An 18,620-nucleotide genomic window follows, 5' to 3' on the forward strand; every position below is an offset into this window, starting at 1 on the left:
TTATCAGTTTAAGATTGTGGAAACTGTTCTTTACCGAAAATATTATAAGGAAAACTAATAAGTGGTCATTTTTCAGCAATATTTATTATTCTTCCAACTTTTTTTTCTCCCGCGAAGTCTTCAAGACTAGCCTTGGTTCAGTAATTCTGAAAAAAAAAAAAATGAAAGAAAATCATTGTATTTGAAAATTTTTCAAGATTAATCCAGTCAGTCGCTATCGAGTAACAGAAATTTAAACCAGTTGATACATTTTTACGGTACTTTGACAATCACCCCTGACATGGTTAGTGAGCCCCCCACCCCACCCCACCAGCCCCGGCCCGTGTCTTGAAAGAAGCCAGAATTACCTTTGAGAAAAAAAAAAAATTACGACGACTTTCTGAAAGGGTTAGATGGAAGAAGGGGGCTGAGAAGAGGGTGGGGGGTGTCTGGATCAGGACGGGAGTTTTGGTTTTTCTCTTCACTGTTTTATTATTTTTTTTCCAAAAGGGAATTATTCCAGAGTCAAACGTATGCACTACCATAAGAGGCTCGTTTTAACGAGGGTGGAGAAGGAGAGATTTATTTGTCAGTTTGCCTCAATATAACTTACTTACACCTGATCGTACCTTTTTGGTACGCTTTGCCGGCAGCATTTCAGCCGAGTTTGGTCGAGCCATGGTTCGTATTTTGGCGAGACGCAGTCGAGTCAAAATACATGGCGAGACCAAACTAGTCTGATATGCCGCCGAAGCGTAACAAAAGGGTACGATTAGGTATTCACTGTATCCAAATTCGGCCAATTGAGCATGATATCTAAGCCATATCAGGTCAGTGACTTTATATCGCAGGACATCAGGACGGTAGACACAGTTTCTCATTGGCCAATTGTAAATTTGGGTACAGTGAGGTGGCATATCTGGAGAATGTGATGTAGCCATGGTTGAGTAAGACCCAGCACAGTAGAGCCAAAATACCCATGGCGAGAAAAAGGAGCCTTATATAGCGCCCAAGCCTATTAAATGATATGGCATTTACGGCACCAAAATTCGGTCATAAATCGGGCCATATCAGGTCAATAACTTGATATCGGAGGATATGAGGTCAGACCTCCGGACCGAGGAAGGTTGGGGGGGGGGGGGGGGGGGGTGGGGCACTCTACAAAGTTCAATACCGGGAGGCTCCGCCGCGAGGTCCAACTCCAAACCCTTTTGTACGCCATTTTGGCAGAAAAGGTAACCCTTTCGTATGCTTTTAATTAATTGAAAAAAGGTACACAATTCACGTGCTTTCATAACCGGCCCGTATTATGAAGAAATCGCTAACTTCTTTGTCATTTTCGTATAGTGCCTAATAAATGAAATGATACAGCCATAAGGTGCGTCTGTTCGAAATATCTTAAAGGCCTTTTAAAATAACTAAATGATAGATTTCCCTACCATTTCTTATTGGCCCAACTTGTGGAATCCTTACTCTTTGATATACATGAAGCCTGAAAAAGGCAACCCTTTCGGGCGGAGCCCCCCCGTATAGGCCATGAAAAAGAGTACCCGCCGGGGGGAGGAGGAGAGGTTCAGACGACAAGTTCTCTGTGAATTACAAATTTGGGAACGATAATTGGTTTTGTTTCATTTCTTCCTGTGCGCTTATAAGATGTACTTAATGGATATATTCCAGAGATATGTTACTTACAGCACATTTGGCATGTGTATTTGCAGTTGGGTCCGATGCCTGGATGACTGCAAGATTGCTTGTATATTTTGCAAAAACTTTCTGGCCAGATATCCTTACAATCTAAATGAAGCAATGCATAGTGTGATTATTAAAATATACTGAAGATACCACTTGAGACTTACTAACTCAAGGGGTATGTTTTTTCCTGTTTGTTTTGTTTATTACTATCATGTTATCATGGTTGACAAATTACTACCAGAAGCATATCACCTCGACGAGGTGATATGCTTCTATTATTACTCAGTCCTTAATTTATTGCGCGAAATTTCAACACTAATTTAAAATTTCGCAAGCGAAATTACAAAATTGCAATGGGAAAGTTGTAAACAGTTGTAAGCTTAATTTGTCACCCATGGTATTAAAAGGTGATCAAATGGTATACTCGTGAAATTAGAAAATAATCTCACTTGCGTTTTGTCAAATTTCTAACAATTTTGATAAAACGCGCGTGAAAATATTTCCTAATTTCACAAGTACACCGGTTGATTACCTAGACTTATAAGGGCTATGACTTCATCAGAACGGTTAAATTGTTTATTTGTTTCTAGTTTCCATGATGACAGAAAAGAAGGTTTGAAACGTAAGCTACCTATGATCTAAAAGTTGGGAAGACATCCCAAAACCCAAGCAGAAAGTTTAAAAAAAGTATAAAAAGTACAGCAATTTGTGGAGCAAATGAAAAAAATATCGTATTAACTCTTGTTCTTAGGCCATCGCAGCTTGATTACGAATATAGTAGTGAGAAGTTGCTGCTTTACAAGCTGTTAATCCTCATATTGTCTAGACAGGTTAACTCATTGCTGGAGCTCAGATCATTTTTCTCAGTCTAGGTTCCAGACCTTCAATATTTACAATGCTGTAACATTCAAAAATTTGTAACGGTCCCCTTTGAAAATGTATGTTAACTAGCATACGAAACGTCAAGTTCTATATCAAAATGCGTTGGAATACAATGTTTATCACCGCTGTTTGTGTTATATTCTTAAAAGAAAACCTTTTTTTCATCATTCAGGCCGTTTTTTTTTTTTTTTTTTTTTTTTGCAAAAATAGCACAGTATTGCTCCCTGGAAACTGTTCGAAAGTTAATTTTCCAAACAACGTTGAAGGAACAAACTGTACAGTACGACTTGGTCGCATGCACAGCTCACGAGAGTTTACTGCAAACCACGCTTACTTGTTATATTTTAAGCTAAAACATGAAGGGCGGGAAAACGCATGCATGCTTATTCTAGTGACTTACTTCCTCCTCCACCCGGCTTGGTTGGCACCGGGGGCGGGGGAGGAGTTGCTCCTCCTCCACCACCACCACCACCACCTCCTCCTCCACCTAGAAAATAAAAAAGATAATTAACAACACTCACAATGATGTATGCAAGAAGAAATATTACGTCTTATCAGGCTGCATGCTTGATAGGGGCAAACAATGTATGCTTGCAGGGGCAAACATGCATTGAAATGAGACCCTCTATCGAATCAGCCCATAAGTGACCAAATTACCGATCTTTTTTCAAAATGTTTTAAATTACTGGTAATAATAAAAATGATAGTAATGATATCGCCAATGACACCGACAGCGTCAGCGTCAACGACAACGACAACCACAATGATAACAACGGACTTATAATACATAATTCTAAAGTTCTAAGGCACTGTACTCCAAGTTGATCCTAAAATAAACAATTAACAAATAACAAATAAAAAAGCCGCTATTAAAAAGATTTCAAAACTGCGTGTGTTGTGAAAAAGATTTGAAGGATAATAAACACAATAGCCTCCATTTAGCGTGAAAATATACTCGGATATTTGTCCTTGGACATTATATGGTCTTTGAAGCTCACAGTTTTCACCTCTCGGAACAGATAATGTCCACGGACAAATATCCCTGTATATTTTCGCGCAAAATGGAGGCTATTGTTTATTTATTTCTCATTTTGTAATTATATCGAGGCCTCTTCACGTGCACGTACCTTGCCCGATGTGATTTGTGATCCAGTTAATATAGGAACTAACACGGGCGTACACAGAAAATGTGTGACCTGGGCACGTTCGGCTGGTCACCCATGAGGCCGCCCCACGGAGGACCCACCGACTTTCCTCCATACACGACAAGGGGCCACCGCTGTCGCCATTACAGACACTGCTTCCTTTGCCTCCCACGCAGACCATGGAACTCTCATCCACTGTTCCTCCGTTTGTTCCGCGACACTCGCTGTGACTCGCCACTGGCGCCGAGGCCTGTTTTAGGCGAGGAGCGAGTGAGTTGGTATTTGGGTTTATTCTTCCCCATCCTGCATGTTGCAAGAAAGAGGACAACAATAAAAAGACGGAACTTGTCCTTAAAAGATAAAATTACGGCTCACTGCACACCGATTGAACCTAATACTGGGTATTTTGTTCCCAGTTACATGAAAATCCGAACAGCGAGGTTCGTGATGATTTTCCATAGGTTGCTGAGTATTTCTCGCAACATGCTTTTCAAACTCATTATTAATTCATGAAGTTAAAACAAAGAAAATCCCAACTGTGAAGGAGGTTTGGATACCCGGTCTTTATTAGCATAGGTTTTGACGATTCTGGTTCTCTGTTTACTCCTTAGTTTTTGTTTCGATTGAGAAGATATATCAAACACTCGAGACAGTGTTTCATCGGCTATCCAAACACCCCGAATTTCGTCAAAATACTCCGCTGGGCGTCGTATTTTTAACCCTCTTCTCGGTGTTTGGATATCCCGATGGAACACTGTCTCCGCGTGTTTGATATATTTCATCAACATTTCTGAGCATAAATTCCAGATGATTTCCGAAACCTGTCTTGTAGATTTGAAAATGTTTTGTTTTCGAGTCAGCTTGTTCCTGCAGTTCACAATAGCAAGTAGAAAGAAGGTCGAGGACGGAGAACTTCTGACATAAAAAGCTAAAAAGTAAAAATTTATTAAAACATTTCGGTCTTAGACCTTCATCACTTACCCTCCAAGAACGAAAGGTTTTAATAAATTTTTACTTTTTAGTTTTTTACGACAGAAGTTATCCGTCCTCGACCTGCTACTTTTTATCCATACTAGCTACATGTTGAGGTTTGGACTGTGAACTTTACGAGATCGTCCTGGCGTCATGCCACCTTTGTTGGCTCGCAGTACAGATGATAACTTCTATAAACACACACACGTGTATATACGTTTTGATAAGGCAGGTCTGAATATGGCAGCCTTAGAGTTGGCGTGGACCTGCCATAAAATGTAACTAGCCTTATATTTATACAAAAAAAGAAAATCTTAAAACATTAAAACAAATCCCGGTTTTTAGAAGTAATTAAACAAGTATCTTTCTCAAATTGGATACGACCGAGACTCACTTTACACTGACAACTCAAACGCGAGAGGAAATGCATGATAATAACAATCTCGCCTGTCACATAACACTTGGTTCCTTGGCTGACACGTGACCCATGTGATGGCAGACAGATCGTGTTGATTTTCCCGCCAAGAGTTGCTGGACGCGCCAATTTCAACACTGCCACGTCATGTCGCAGATGCTGAATGCTGAATGAAGGATGCTTGATGACGCGGGAAACACTAAAGACTTGCCCGTCACTGGTTCTACTGTGGGCACCTTTACAGGAAAAATATCAAGAACAAGAATTTATGACGAGAAACGAACCCCTCCTGGTTAAAGTCTAAACAGATCTTAACAAAATCTAAGTAAATCTTGGCAAGATGTTAGTAAATCGCCTTAAATCTTTTCAGACCAAAACTCTACGAAAACAAAGCAACTTCCTGAGACGCACCAAGAGCCACTGAATATCGATTAGGATCACTGCTTCCATCAACGCAATGTGCTGCCGATACAACCCAGTTACTGTTGACAAGGGAGGCGCCACAAATATGACGTCCATTGTAACGAAGGGACACTTGCCAGGGCCATGAATTAGGGGCTGCTTCTGCGCCGCCTACAATACGGGACCCAAAGGGCTTCTGTCCGCACGCTGTTGAAGTAGAAACATATGTAGCTATAATGTTAATGTTAATGTCTCAGTTAACGCTTTTACTCTTCTAGCTTGGCTTAATATTAAGTAAATTTTACTCTTTTTACGAAGGCTGGCAAAAAATTCCGGCGCTTTCCTGCAGCTATATTTTTTATCAAGCGATGTAAGACTATTGATACCGCACGAATACCCAATTATTGGGTAACACGTTGCGGTTATCTTATATCATTATTGGTTACCATAGAAATAATACACCTTCAATTTTAGCTTTTGATTCAAACACGACTCGGTAACCCACACTTTTTACTATGGAATCGTAATTAGCATGACAAGATACGACTTTTTGCAAAGTGTTAAAAAAAAAAAAATTATTCAGAGAGCAGTCAGAGCCCCCTTAAATTCTTATTTCGAGTTTAGCGAGGCTTAATTTATTTTTTCATTTTTTGAAAAAAAAAGTGGTTATGGGTAAAGAAAAATTAAAAATTCACGTCAAACGTAGAATTGGTGGATGGCGAACTACTTAGAATACAGTTATCAGAACATTCACTAAATTTGACAATGTCCTACCTAATCACGATCAATGATAATTTTTGAATGCGCTGTTTAATTAATTTGATTTGTTTGTATATACAATATCAAAAAAGTCTCATATTTAGGATAAAAAAACACTTGTGAATTAAAATCTTACCTTCTGCAAGTGATGGTGCTAAAATGCACACCAGCAAGCTTATCACGAGAACGAAAAACATCTTGATGTGAGTGTAATGAGCAGAAGCAGCCAAATGACTGTTTCTTATATTTCGGCTTTACCCAGTTATTCTACTCAGCTGTATTTGAGCCAGGAGTTTGGTGAAAAAACCCTACGACCTCTTGTATCAATACTCTGAAAAATCACCCAAGAAGAACTCAATCACTTGTTTTGTTAATCTGACGTAAAAAGCGTTTCCGAATGGTTTATTTGGCTACTTGATTTAATCATCTGTTTATATTATTTGAAAATACGTCTTGTGGTAACAAAAGATTCAACTTGAATCTTTTTTTTTTTTTCACGAAAAAGAAAGATTTGTCATTTTAACATGCTTATGCAGTTGTTAGCCCTCGTACAGACCTTAAAATTCCTTTTTTCGTGTGAAGCAAGGAGCTAGAAGATGTCCACAACAGTCTGTAACTGGATGATTACGCTCCAACGGATCGAAACGGAGAAGTTCTTAGAGGAAACTTTAACTGACTGTCTTTGCTTTACTAACACTGACCACTTCAATTAAAGAGCACGCAGGTGAAGGGAGCAATATTTCTGCAGCTGGAAAGTGTATGTTTTCTCAGCTCATCTCTCATCTCAGAATTTTTCTGACCAAAACCAACAAAAAGAATTTTGTGTAGTTGTTTTTGCCACTGTAATTTGCATTTCCTTTTCGAAATTGAAGCGTAACATTTGGAAATTAGATTCGCAAACTCGCAGGAAAACTCTTAATAAAACTGATTAGATATTACTAAATGTTATTAAACCTTGTTATGATCTTAGTTAATCTTAACAAATCCTTGCATGATATTAAGAAGATCTTAGCAAATCTTATCAAACCTAAGCATAATCTTAGTGAAATTCTAAGCCGAATCTTAACAAATCTTATTAAATCTTGGAAAATCTTAATAGATCTAAGCATGATCTTGGAAAAATCTTAGAAAATCTTAACAAGTCTAACCATAATCTTAGCAAAATCTTTGAAAATCGTAACAATTCTAAGCGTAATCTTAATAAAATCTTAGCAAATCTTTAAAAATCTAAGTATGATCTTGGTAAAATGCTAGCAAATCTTTAAAAACAAATCTAAACATAATATATTCAAGTAAAATCTTGATAAATTAATTGTAGCAGATCTTAATAAGCCACGGCAAAATCTTAGTAACTTTTAAGAAATTTTAGCATAATCTTAGTAAAATCTCGCCAAATCAATCTTACAAATTTAAGCATAATCTTAGGAAAATCTTGGCATATCAATCTTAAATTAGGAAAATCTTGGCAAATTGTCTAAATTAACAAATCTAAAAAGTTAAGAATAACCTTTACAAATCATGACAATATCTTAGCAGTTCTTTGAAAAATCCTAGAGGTCGAAAAGCTGGTTGTCACGCGCGTGCGTGATCAAGCGTTACATTCGTTTACGGTGACAGGAAGGAGACCAAGCTCACATGAAGAGGTGCTTGAATAACCCCAGACCAGCCGAACACTGGAGTAATCAGTCTAATAATTTAAAGGCAAGTTCGTAGACTGAATCAGACAATGTTAGAGCGCTTTAAAAGCCTGCAGAGACATCTGAGACAGGCATGTCGAGAAGAACTGTGGACACCCTGCCCAAAACATGATAAGGCTTTGAAAGTTCCCCCTAAGGCTAGTCCAATTCTAGTCTACACGAACGGAAGACAAACGCTTTTTTCAGATTGGCTTTGCATTACTTAATCCAAATCATTTTTGTTATCGTGATAATCCGTCTCAGTTGCTCCTAATTTTAAACTCCTTTCTTGATCATGTCATGGCGTAAGAGCGTCTGCGTGGGAGGCTAGTGACGCAGGGCACAAAATGAACTTTTAAAAGGAGATTTGACAGTATAATTTTGATAAGTTTGCATATCGACAAAAAAAAAAGGAACCTGAAACTTAAACTCAGAACATGGCTACTTTGCGGGGGAACTCAGTGACCCACGCAGAACTGTATAAATCCGTGGTTATAGATCGTTTTCACTCACGTGGCCAGCAGCCATGCAAATTTATTGAAACAAAAGAAAGTGTTTACATAAGAAAATAGTTCAATTCCGACAGGATTGTTTTGGTACACCAACATGGCTGCCCTTTCATTGTTTTGGAACACCAATATGGCTGCCGTGACATCATGTGAAAACGCTCTATACAAATACAACTTCCTTGATACATGGCTGCAATTTGCGATTTGGGTGTATGCAGGTAAACATGTCCATATTTGGAGTGTTTGCGTGGACGATTTAAGTCATTGACGCGGCTTACCCACAAAACTCCGTTTACATTGTCCAATGAAAACAAAACGTTTCTTTTTCTCAACTAGTTTTATGCTTATCATCTGATATCCTATGTACATCCGCCTTCCTACTTCAAAATAAATCAGAGAAAAGGTGTGTCTGCATGCAATATTTACGCGAATTTTGTAGCTGCAGCAAAATTCAACCATTCAGTATTTTCGACTTGGCATAGGTCTTGTGGTTACAACTATTTAGCGACTTAATTCTTTTATCGTCCCATATTTACGATGCTGACTCTGATATTTTCGGTTTCCATCTTTTCTTTGCCAAATCAAAATTACAGTGAGGGTAAACTACTATGAATTCATCGCTAAAGCGGTCATTACACCCTCGCTCTATCCTCCAAACACAGCTTTACTCTGTGCATAAGTTGCTTATTTACTGACCGTGCGGTCCAGACGGGAAAATATTTCGACTGAACAGGCGATAACTTACAGTGGTTGACATCCAACTTGGCTCCATCAACTTACGTAGAATAAATATCTTATCGCAAAAGCAACTGTAAAAAATAAGGATTATCTTGGTACAATTTAATTCGGGAAGTGTTTAAGCGCACGGACTTCCGAGCTGACGTGCACAGTATTAGTGCAAGTTGACTTTGTTTGCGTCATCGCTGACGTGCGACCAGTTTTCTATAGAATGACGCTATCTAGGGTTACAGGGTCACGTGATAAGACACTAATGTTGCTTTTCATAGGAATGCGTAAGGTACCATACAATGCCCACTGTTCAGCTGTCTGTTCCTAAAATAGCTTAATTCATCAACTTGCCCAACCCAATAATCAATACGGATGTTCTGTACTTAAGCAGGTACCAAAATGATCGGCAAGCAAGTTATAGCTCCACTCTGGCGGTAGACTAATGGTGAATATCGAATAATAACTGTTACTGTCACTCAAATGGAGTCAGTTCACCAGCCAAAAGTCAACCTCTCCTTTTCCATTGAAAATATTTTACGGGACGATTTCCCTCACCGACAGGGAGCAAACGGCTGCAATTTTATATCACAGCATGAATCCAGTTTTGAGCGATGGTCAAACACAGCTGTTTATCCGCCATATCATGCAGTTCATTACAGTCCTGTTATTGTGAAAAGTCTGCCCAATAGACCGCAAGGTCAGATTTTATTTGAGGAGCATAACAAGATGGATGACTGTTCAAACTGCAAGCACGAAGCATTACGGCATGAAAACGGTAAGAGTTATATCTTAATGTATTTTTTAAACTTCTTCCTGAGCTATCACATCACGTAAAATTCTACATTACTTATGGACTTTTTCATTTTAAGAAACCGAAGAAGACTGTCAAAATGTAAATAATCCAGTGTGCAATGGACGGTTGCAATAAAATTTAATTGGTTTAATTTAGTAGCACTCCATCCTAACTGTTAACCTTTATTCTGTGTCAGATGCATAAAGTTTATGGTGAGAAGGGAATCTTGCAAGAAATGTATTTTCTTGCATGCCTCTTAATGATCGGGAAAATTTTAAAATTGTTTAAAAAATGCATGTTTTCGTCGATGACGCCGGCATAAAGCCGTTTTACCATAGACGCAAATTTCACTTTTGAAGATCACATATTAAGGATACGTGAAAAACTTCGCTTGAGGCAGTAGCTTGTTTGGCGAGCCGAAAGTCAATATTTATTTCCTTACAGTTACTGTGCAATATTGCAGAAAGAACTACAAACGCGAAACACAGGTACGTACATAACTCCATATTTCATCAGTGTGAAACGAAAATACATCCACAGGTACTCACATACTGTATTCCTGTTATTAGCAAATAAGACTCAAGGCTCTTTGAGGTGATAAATACCAGTCAGTAGCGTTTGGAATAATCCGTATTTCCAAATTGATCCTATTCAAGAGCTCGTAAAATAAGTTCTTTTGATTTCATTTCATTTCATTTCCGCGGTATGTATTGCATTTTCTACAAAGTCACTCGCTTACAGGTCGTGAATTACACTTAAAAATTACAACACAAGAAGCTGGCGATAAGAATCTCATGAAATAACTTTACATGTGAGGCTACGACACTTTTAATTGACGCATGTCCCTTAATGACTCCTAAAACACTCCATAATTGATGCCTTCGGCGGGAAAACGAAAACTATTTTAATACAAAGGCTTGTACATTTTGAGCGCAAATAAAATAAAAATCGTTCTACCGCAATATTAATGTTGGCGTCCTCTTTGTTATTTTTATTGTTTGCTTTTACATAAAGATTAGGATGAAATGAAAACTGCGATGAAGCTGAAGTGACACTCCCATGCAAGCCACAGCTGTCTCTTAACACAAAATCCCTTTGTCCATGATTGTTTTGCTAAGCAGAGGATATGATATCTGTTTTTGAGACATATTTTGGTTTCGTGCCAGTGCTTTAGCTAACAAAAGGGCGCGGCCGATTTGAGATCCTTGGCGATGGGGCTACACGCCGTACAATATCTACAAACATCTCGTGACTGTTAACAATCAGCTATTGAGCTTTCACGTGGTTTAATATTGATCGTTCAAATTTGTCGTCTCCACGCTGAACGCGGATTTGTGTGAACGTAAACATACAATTGCCGGCTTGCTACTGAGTGTAGTAAGGCGAAGGTAATCTGCAGCCCACACTTTTATTCCCTGTTACAAATTAAACTCAAACACTTAAGCTCTGAAGTAATGAATCAGCGCTGTAGGCGAGCTGATCATTGCTTGGACGTGCCTCCTGGAACCTGGTGAAAATATCTAAAAGCGACTTCTTTTGAATTTTTTCATCCGCTGCAGTTGTGTTTCAGGATCTGCTTGAGTGTTTGTTTTGCTAACTATAGTGGCTTTTGAGAACTCGTTTATATGTTCTGCCTGTATGACTGTGTTAATTGTATATATTGCTCGGAGCGGCTACACTGTAAAAACAATTATAATGACCTGATTGGCTGCTTTTTGACTTGTTGACTTTACGCGTTACATGTAACAACAGAGTATTCAAATTAAAAATATTGGAACAGTTGGTTAATATAATATATTACTCTAAAAATCCCTCACTGTGTCTACTTTTAATTCCGCTTAAATTTAACACTAAAACGGTTCAATATATAGAAGTGAAAACTACATTCAATTAATTAACAGCCTCATAAAATTTGCAAGCATATTTTTAATTTCGTTTCTACATGATAGCCAGAACTTTTGTTCCAACGCAGCAATGTTTTATATTTACATGTTCAAATAATTTTTGATGAGAGGGAGCTTGGTGGATATGTTATTAGCAGGCCTTAGAAGACTGATCAGTGATAAGTGATATCGATTAAGCCGCAAAATTTAATGTCAACACTCAGCTATATTGAATCGTGTTGCGGTGAACATCACGACCCCGAAATTTATATTTATCGTATTTTTATCACAGGCCCAAAATCTCTCTTAACCTGAGTTATTTCTATGCTTCAGACCCCAAAATAAACAACAGAGAAGTTAAGGAATTCTTCAACTCGAAAGCGTGCCGTAATGGGGTTGGCGCTCAAAAACGGAAGCGAAGAAATCGCAGCCATTTCACCCAGCATCAACTGCAGTATCTGGAGAGGCTGTTTTCCTGCCAAAAGTACCTAACACGGGACGAACGCATGGTCTTAGCGAGGAGCCTGGATATGACTGAACTTCAGATCAGAAACTGGTTTCAAAACCGGAGATACTTGAAACGACGTCGAGCCAACGAAAACTCAAAACAGGATAAACCAGCTGAGATTCTTCCACGTGTGCTCAGGTTCAAAACTGACAAAGAACCAAGATGTTTTGTGGAACTAAAATAGAACAGTTAGCAGTGGCAAACGGGTAGGTTCTCCGAGCCACATGACATCATGAAAATTAGTGCAAATGTTTTTAGTTGTAGTAAAAGCCAGAAATGCCGCTATAAGATGCACCTTTAATTTTGAATTTAAACCTTAGCGTGTTCGAGGGGTTTCGATTGACTTGCAACTAACAACAATTGCGAGAAGACCCATGATCGAGTCGGCTGAAAAACTAGCATCGAGAAAGAATGGGGTTAGCTAATATTTTTCCACTAGCCATTCTATACCCAGCTGCCTCAGTAAACGTCTTGGAGAGGCTATCAAACAAGGCCAAATCACTTATTATCTCGCTAGGTGTTCTTTGGTAATCTATATTCAACACCTGATGTATATTTTTAAGTCGATACGACCCTGAGTTCTGGTTACAACTTACTCAGTCTATGTCGACAGTAATGATTAATGGAGCGAACCTTTCCTTCTTTAGCCACCTATCTTCTCCATAAACTTTCATATACTGCTTGCGATATTTCTCGAGTACAATTTAATCCCATACATTGTTAAGTTTCGCATAACTAACTGGTCAGAAGTGATCATAGTTTTAGCTTGTAGAAATGATTGCTACAAAGATATGTGTTTCATCGCGGTGACCTACACCAGCGTAGCGTTAAAATGTTAGATGGTTTCTTGAAAACAAGCTATACTGGCAAAGAAACACTACAAAACAACTATACTGAAGCAGGTAGAGCAGTATGCTCTTTTACTAATAATAAATCGCTTGACGTCAAAACACCGCGCCCTTTAGTGAGTCTGTGCCGCTTTCTTAAATTATAAGTTGCACTTTTAGCGTGTTCGAGGAGTTCCGGTTGACTTGCAACTACCGACAATTGCGAGAAGACCATCGAGTGAAAAAGAGAAAGGCACAAAGGGTTGGCTGACATTTTTCCACCAGTCATTCTACCTAACTACCTAAACGTCAAGGAGAGGCTATCAAACAAGGCCAAACCACGCACTGTCTTGTATAGACGGTTCTGCGGTAATCTATATATATTCAACACCTAATGTATATTTTTAAGTCGATACGACCCTGAGTTCTGATTATAACTTACTTAGTCTATATCGGCAGTAATGATTAATGGAGCGAACTTCTCCTTCTTTGGCTACCTCCGTATCCTCTCCATAAACTTTCATATAACCTCGCGATATTTCTCGAGTATAATCACAAGCATTGTTAAGTTTCGCATGACTTACTGATTAGAAATGATCATGGTTTACCTTCAAGAAATGATTGCTCAAGAGATGTGTGTTTCATCGGGGTGAACTACACCCGCGCAAAGTTAAAATTTTACATTTTGTCTTGAAAACAACCTATATTGGCAAAGAAACACTAGAAAACAACTATACCGAAGCAGATGGAGCAGTATGCTCTTTTAGTAATAATAAACCGCTTGACGTCAAAACACCGCGCCCTGTAGTAAGTCTTCGTCAGTAGTCTTTGTTCACCGTTATTTATAACTTACGGTATATAAACGACATCAACATTTAATTGCTTTACAATATTGAGCGATTCGTCTGAAAGCAGACAGCTAGTGACTAAAGGTGATTAAGAGAATATCAAGTAAGCCGACATGACATCACCTTGTTGTTTCACCAAATTTACCGAACTATAATGTTAAAGAAACATAACGCTAACAGTTATGAGTGTTTTTGTAATATTGGTGCTAGGTTTTTAGCCAGAACTACTGTCACGGCAGAAGGAGTAACATTGCAACGCGGACATAAGACCGCCGCCAAAGCTTCTTCAATCGGATTATGCATTGCAAACTGCCACTCCCATTTGCAAAACAACTGAGCGGAACAGAAGAACAGAACAAAGGGTTTTTGTAAGGCAACTGATATTGAATGTAAATAAATAAAACCCACCCACACTGTGCCGGAGAAAATTAGTACATTTCCTGTGATAAGTTCTTTTTCCGCGTTCTCAAAGCACAAACCCACGAAACAACAGATGCAGTCTTATGGATCACACAAGGCTAGTTATAACTTAACGTAATGGAAAATTAGTATACCATGCTCATTTCTTGATTAATCATATCGCTCAAACAAGTGGAGTTATAATGAACCGATCGACTCGGAATTTTCTTTACTTCAGTACAAACTAATAGCTACAAAACATTGCGACCGTTCCCACTTTTATCCTTAATAGCTCATTCTCGTATTGACGCAATCCCGCTCTTGGCAGCTAGCTAAACTTCATTTCCTCTACATTGCCTCTGAACAATATCTAAACGACCTCCTCCGAAATTTTTATACAAAGTACTATAAGGCGTGACTTGTAAGCAGACAGCTTATTAAAAAAGAATAAAGGAAAAAACATCCGCTAGGAGATATTGTCTTCATGTGTCATTAAAAATCTCACAATTAACATTAAACGAAACTTATGAGGCAAAGTGAGGAGAATGTACGTTTTGAGCTTAGCCTGGGTGCGCAGTTATCTCGCTATACGGGTCTATTGTTAAAAGTCACCCTGGTGAATTGATATAATGCTTGCATAGTGGGTGTGAAGTGACGTCGCCAACGCTTGTTGGATTAAACAGTAAAACTACAAAATCATTGAAGCAAAACACTTAACTGTTATTTTATGGTATAATACGAAAAAAATAACACTCTTTTAACCCGTTTATCTAAACCCTCTCAGCTATTGACGTGTTTGCTTAAATAAAGCTGACACTGTAACCTCACAATAAAAAGATGGAATGGCTTATTGCCAGTTATGATTTTCTGTTGAAAACTGTGTTTCGTTGATTTGATTGCTTACGTAGTCTCCAGCATCTCTCGAACCCAAAGTTTCGATTTCAAAGTCTTTACACAGCCAGGCAAGCAGCCGGCCAAGTTAAAAAGACAAGTTCTGTATACTGACCAGAATGAATTTTGTTTTGAATGTTGATTCGCAGAGTTCGATAGTTCATCAAGGCAATATGGCTGCTGGTCCAAGTCGATAAGTATTCCTTCACTTATCGCAACTTTGCTTGACAATGTAGTGATAAAATAGAAATAATACAAGCAAAAACGCAATCAGCTCATTCGCCAATAAGCCGAAAGAGGCCGAATCAGCAAAGAAGCTAAGATATTAAAGTCAAAAAATATGTTTAAATGTTGTTGTTTATATAATGGCCAATGTTTACAATATTTACTTTATATAAGCCCATAGAAAGATCATTCACTGAATATTCGCGAGACAATCAGTCTTTCGTTAACGAATTTAAGGAGGCAATGACATTTACTCAATGCCACCTACTAGTAACTATGAAAGAAATTTTCTTTAAAACTGGCTACGTGTTATAACAGGCCAAAATAACAGGCCAAGCTTCGACCTTTGATAAATTATTTTCTCTTCTCTAACATCACGTGCTGCCACATTCTCGTCAATAATCCTAGTTGACGTCGGACGGTTTAAAATACATGCAATGCGGTACTCCATCCACCACCGCGACCCTTCCATTAAGATTTCCTGTGCACTGTGTTTACCGACTCCGACAGACATTTCTTCTGAAAAGGCAGTTGAAAAAGTGACTTTATGTCACAGATTGATATAAGGGACATTGCCCGAAAATAATATATAAACTGAACGAAAAGTTTATGGGAAAAACATTCCGCAAACGGAAATCGTCCGGTTGTAGTTTGAAACATAAAGAAAATATTACCGTCTAACTGAATAGATTTTGAAAACTAGACAAGTCTAGAACGCATCGGCTTTAATGACAAAAAATCAGAGTGACATATTTTAAATTTTTGCTCTATTTTCCTCAAGCCGTCTGGTTGGAAGTAAAATTTAAGACTGGCACAGTTGTATGTAATTTCTGCAAAACCTTATTTGTTTGCGAATGAAGTTCATAATAATATGATCAGTAAATGACACTTCAATAGAGCTGTCCTTTGTTTGATAAGCGAGGGCTGACCTCAGCGTGTTGTGGCCAAGCCCACAGTTTTGTTCTTACGGTATTGACGCAATGTCGGTCTTAGTAATTACGTCACGGTTTGCGCATCTGCAAAAGTTAAGCCTAAAGTTTTCCATCCTTGCCCATCCGTGTTCCTTTATGGTTTATAATTAAAGGTACTTTTGTACAAGAGTAAAATAACTGAAAATGGCACGACTGAACTCCTTTACGGAGTTATAGTTTCCGAAGATACGTTTCCTTTACAGACAATCAATCGAGGAGTGATATCGATTTGTCGTTTGCATGCGATATCTTATAATACAGACTTCCTTCACTATTTGTTTAAAGAAATCGCACTGTCTAGAGGAAATGCCTCTTTTTGAAACAGACAAGCGTCAATAATAAATTTGGAGTGGCTACCTCTGGCTACGGAACAAACGTTTGGGTGGTAACATACATGCTTTCTCCGGCGGTGCTCACCCAACTTACTTTTAATTAACACTTGCTTGAGCATCATAGTCTAAAACCGGAAAAAAAGTAGTTAAATATTAAAAAAAAAATTTTCAAAAAGAAGACAGCGTCGTATGGAAATGGAACTTAATAGCTTTCGATTGAATTGTTGCCCTCTACTGTCGAGACTTATAGAAGTTAGCACAACTAGCCTAGAATTCAGTGGTAGTACTTTCATGTGAATGTTCATCCTCTTAAGGAATTCAAGAAACTTGAAAGTTAGTCTGGCCACCTGATTAGTCAGCATAAGAAACAATACGATATGGCGATGGCATTGATAAATAACTTTAGATTGAGTGGTCAAAAATAACGCATCCAGAAGCTAAAAAGACTTAGCTACCGGATTGTTTTTGCTATCAAAGTCTCTGGAATTCAAACTAGCAACATATTTTTACTTACGAAAGCTTGACAATAGATCTTCTGGGTTAGAAACCAATTTGAGTTCAGTAAAATCGTTTTTCTTCCTTCTTTTCTTTTGTATCTTTTTCCTGGGCTAATTTTCACTCAAAAATGTTACCACATCAAAACGAACAATATCTGTTACTAAAGCTGTTACTGGAAGCTCGTAATCAGTACAACGATACGAGAATTCTGATACAGTAGCCAAAGCGTCGCATAAGAGTATTTATATACTAAGGTTTTAACATAAATCTGATAGCCAATGTGTCGCATCTAGTGAAACAAAGAATGTTCAATACTTGATAATTACTCAGCTAAGTTAATTTACTCACATCTTGTTAACGTACCCAGGAAATCTCAGAATAATTGTTGACAGAGGTAAACGAAGGAGAAGACTGAACGAAGAATTTATAACAAACTTCATGACTTTTTTTCGGTGCTTCAGATCCGTCACGCATCTCGTCTTCCAACGTTTTGTTTGTAATCAACACCGTACTTTGGTCTTAGTTATATAGAGTCCATATTCTATATTCTCCAGATCTAACTTAAGAATCTCCTATTTTAGTATAGCAAAAAAAGAAATAACATTCAATTTCTGTCCTGGGTAACCTTTAGTTGACAGCATTTCTATAGTAAAACCACTTTATTTGGAATAATTTTAACAGACAAAGGTTACTTTGTAATTGACACAATCGACAGTCACGCGCGCACACGAGGATATTAGTGAAGCGATATTTTTGGTGCCATCTGCTTCACTGGACTGACGTCACCGGAAGTAGTTTAACTAGCTTACGATTACACCGTACTGGGAAGGGGAGGAAACTCTTAATTATAAACAAGTAGACGATGTTAATTTATACTTTAGGCTGTTGAAAGATTCATCGTGAAGTGGGCGCGATGATGGCGTATTTTTCGGACGATTGTTTTTCATGTTTTACAATGGAATCATATGTACATATTGTGGGGTTAACCCACTGAGTTGAGTCATCAATGCATGTCTAAATATAGACGTATTTTGCTGGCCGGCTAATTGGGTGTCGATTTCTAATACTTACCTGCTTAATCTAAGTTATAACAACAAGGATTCAATAAAAGACCCACATAGAACCTCGTCAAAATTGTTAACATAGCTTTTATTTTAACGACATGTATAAATTATAATAGCTGATAAAATGGTGACTTCAATGGATGAAGTCAATTCTTTATTCGAATGGCGGTTATATTGGAAATAGGGTATCAGTGAGGAAATGCATTCTTGGCATATTCGGT

General features: G+C 38.1%; 2 protein-coding genes across 3 annotated transcripts; one reads left to right on the plus strand and one right to left on the minus strand.

The window, feature by feature from the left end:
* Positions 1–65: 65 nt before the first annotated feature.
* On the minus strand, positions 66–17,995 carry LOC110052244 (chymotrypsinogen B-like). Of its 2 annotated transcripts, XM_089294225.1 has the most exons (8): positions 17,699–17,995; positions 16,932–16,962; positions 5,497–5,694; positions 5,118–5,321; positions 3,681–4,001; positions 2,954–3,040; positions 1,672–1,773; positions 66–146 (listed from the first exon to the last, which is right to left on the minus strand). In XM_089294225.1, coding segments are annotated over exons 1-8 (1,056 nt in total). In that variant the 5' UTR covers positions 17,810–17,995; the 3' UTR covers positions 66–144. The 2 variants fall into 2 exon arrangements, with proteins under 2 accessions (XP_089150351.1, XP_089150352.1); XM_089294226.1 differs by lacking the exons at positions 16,932–16,962; positions 17,699–17,995 and adding an exon at positions 6,383–6,961.
* LOC110052243 (uncharacterized) lies at positions 9,443–14,455 on the plus strand. Its single transcript, XM_020758353.2, has 2 exons — positions 9,443–9,935; positions 12,170–14,455. The coding sequence occupies exons 1-2, from the start codon at positions 9,641–9,643 to the stop codon at positions 12,526–12,528; spliced, it is 654 nt and encodes a 217-aa protein (XP_020614012.1). The 5' UTR covers positions 9,443–9,640; the 3' UTR covers positions 12,529–14,455.
* Positions 17,996–18,620: the final 625 nt, after the last annotated feature.

The sequence above is a fragment of the Orbicella faveolata genome, unplaced genomic scaffold (assembly GCF_042242905.1).
Source record: "Orbicella faveolata isolate gen_17 unplaced genomic scaffold, um_ofav_v1 contig_25, whole genome shotgun sequence".
Classification (NCBI taxonomy): domain Eukaryota; kingdom Metazoa; phylum Cnidaria; class Anthozoa; order Scleractinia; family Merulinidae; genus Orbicella; species Orbicella faveolata.

Coding starts and splice junctions, on each gene's coding strand:
- LOC110052244 (XM_089294225.1), bottom strand. CDS start 17,809: ATGCGTGACGGATCTGAAGCACCGAAAAAAAGTCATGAAGTTTGTTAT. Junction 5,322..5,496: donor TCGATATTCAGTGGCTCTTG/GTGCGTCTCAGG, acceptor TTTCCTGTAAAG/GTGCCCACAGTAGAACCAGT. Junction 1,774..2,953: donor CAAGCCGGGTGGAGGAGGAA/GTAAGTCACTAG, acceptor TGCTTCATTTAG/ATTGTAAGGATATCTGGCCA.
- LOC110052243 (XM_020758353.2), top strand. CDS start 9,641: ATGGAGTCAGTTCACCAGCCAAAAGTCAACCTCTCCTTTTCCATTGAA. Junction 9,936..12,169: donor AGCATTACGGCATGAAAACG/GTAAGAGTTATA, acceptor TCTATGCTTCAG/ACCCCAAAATAAACAACAGA.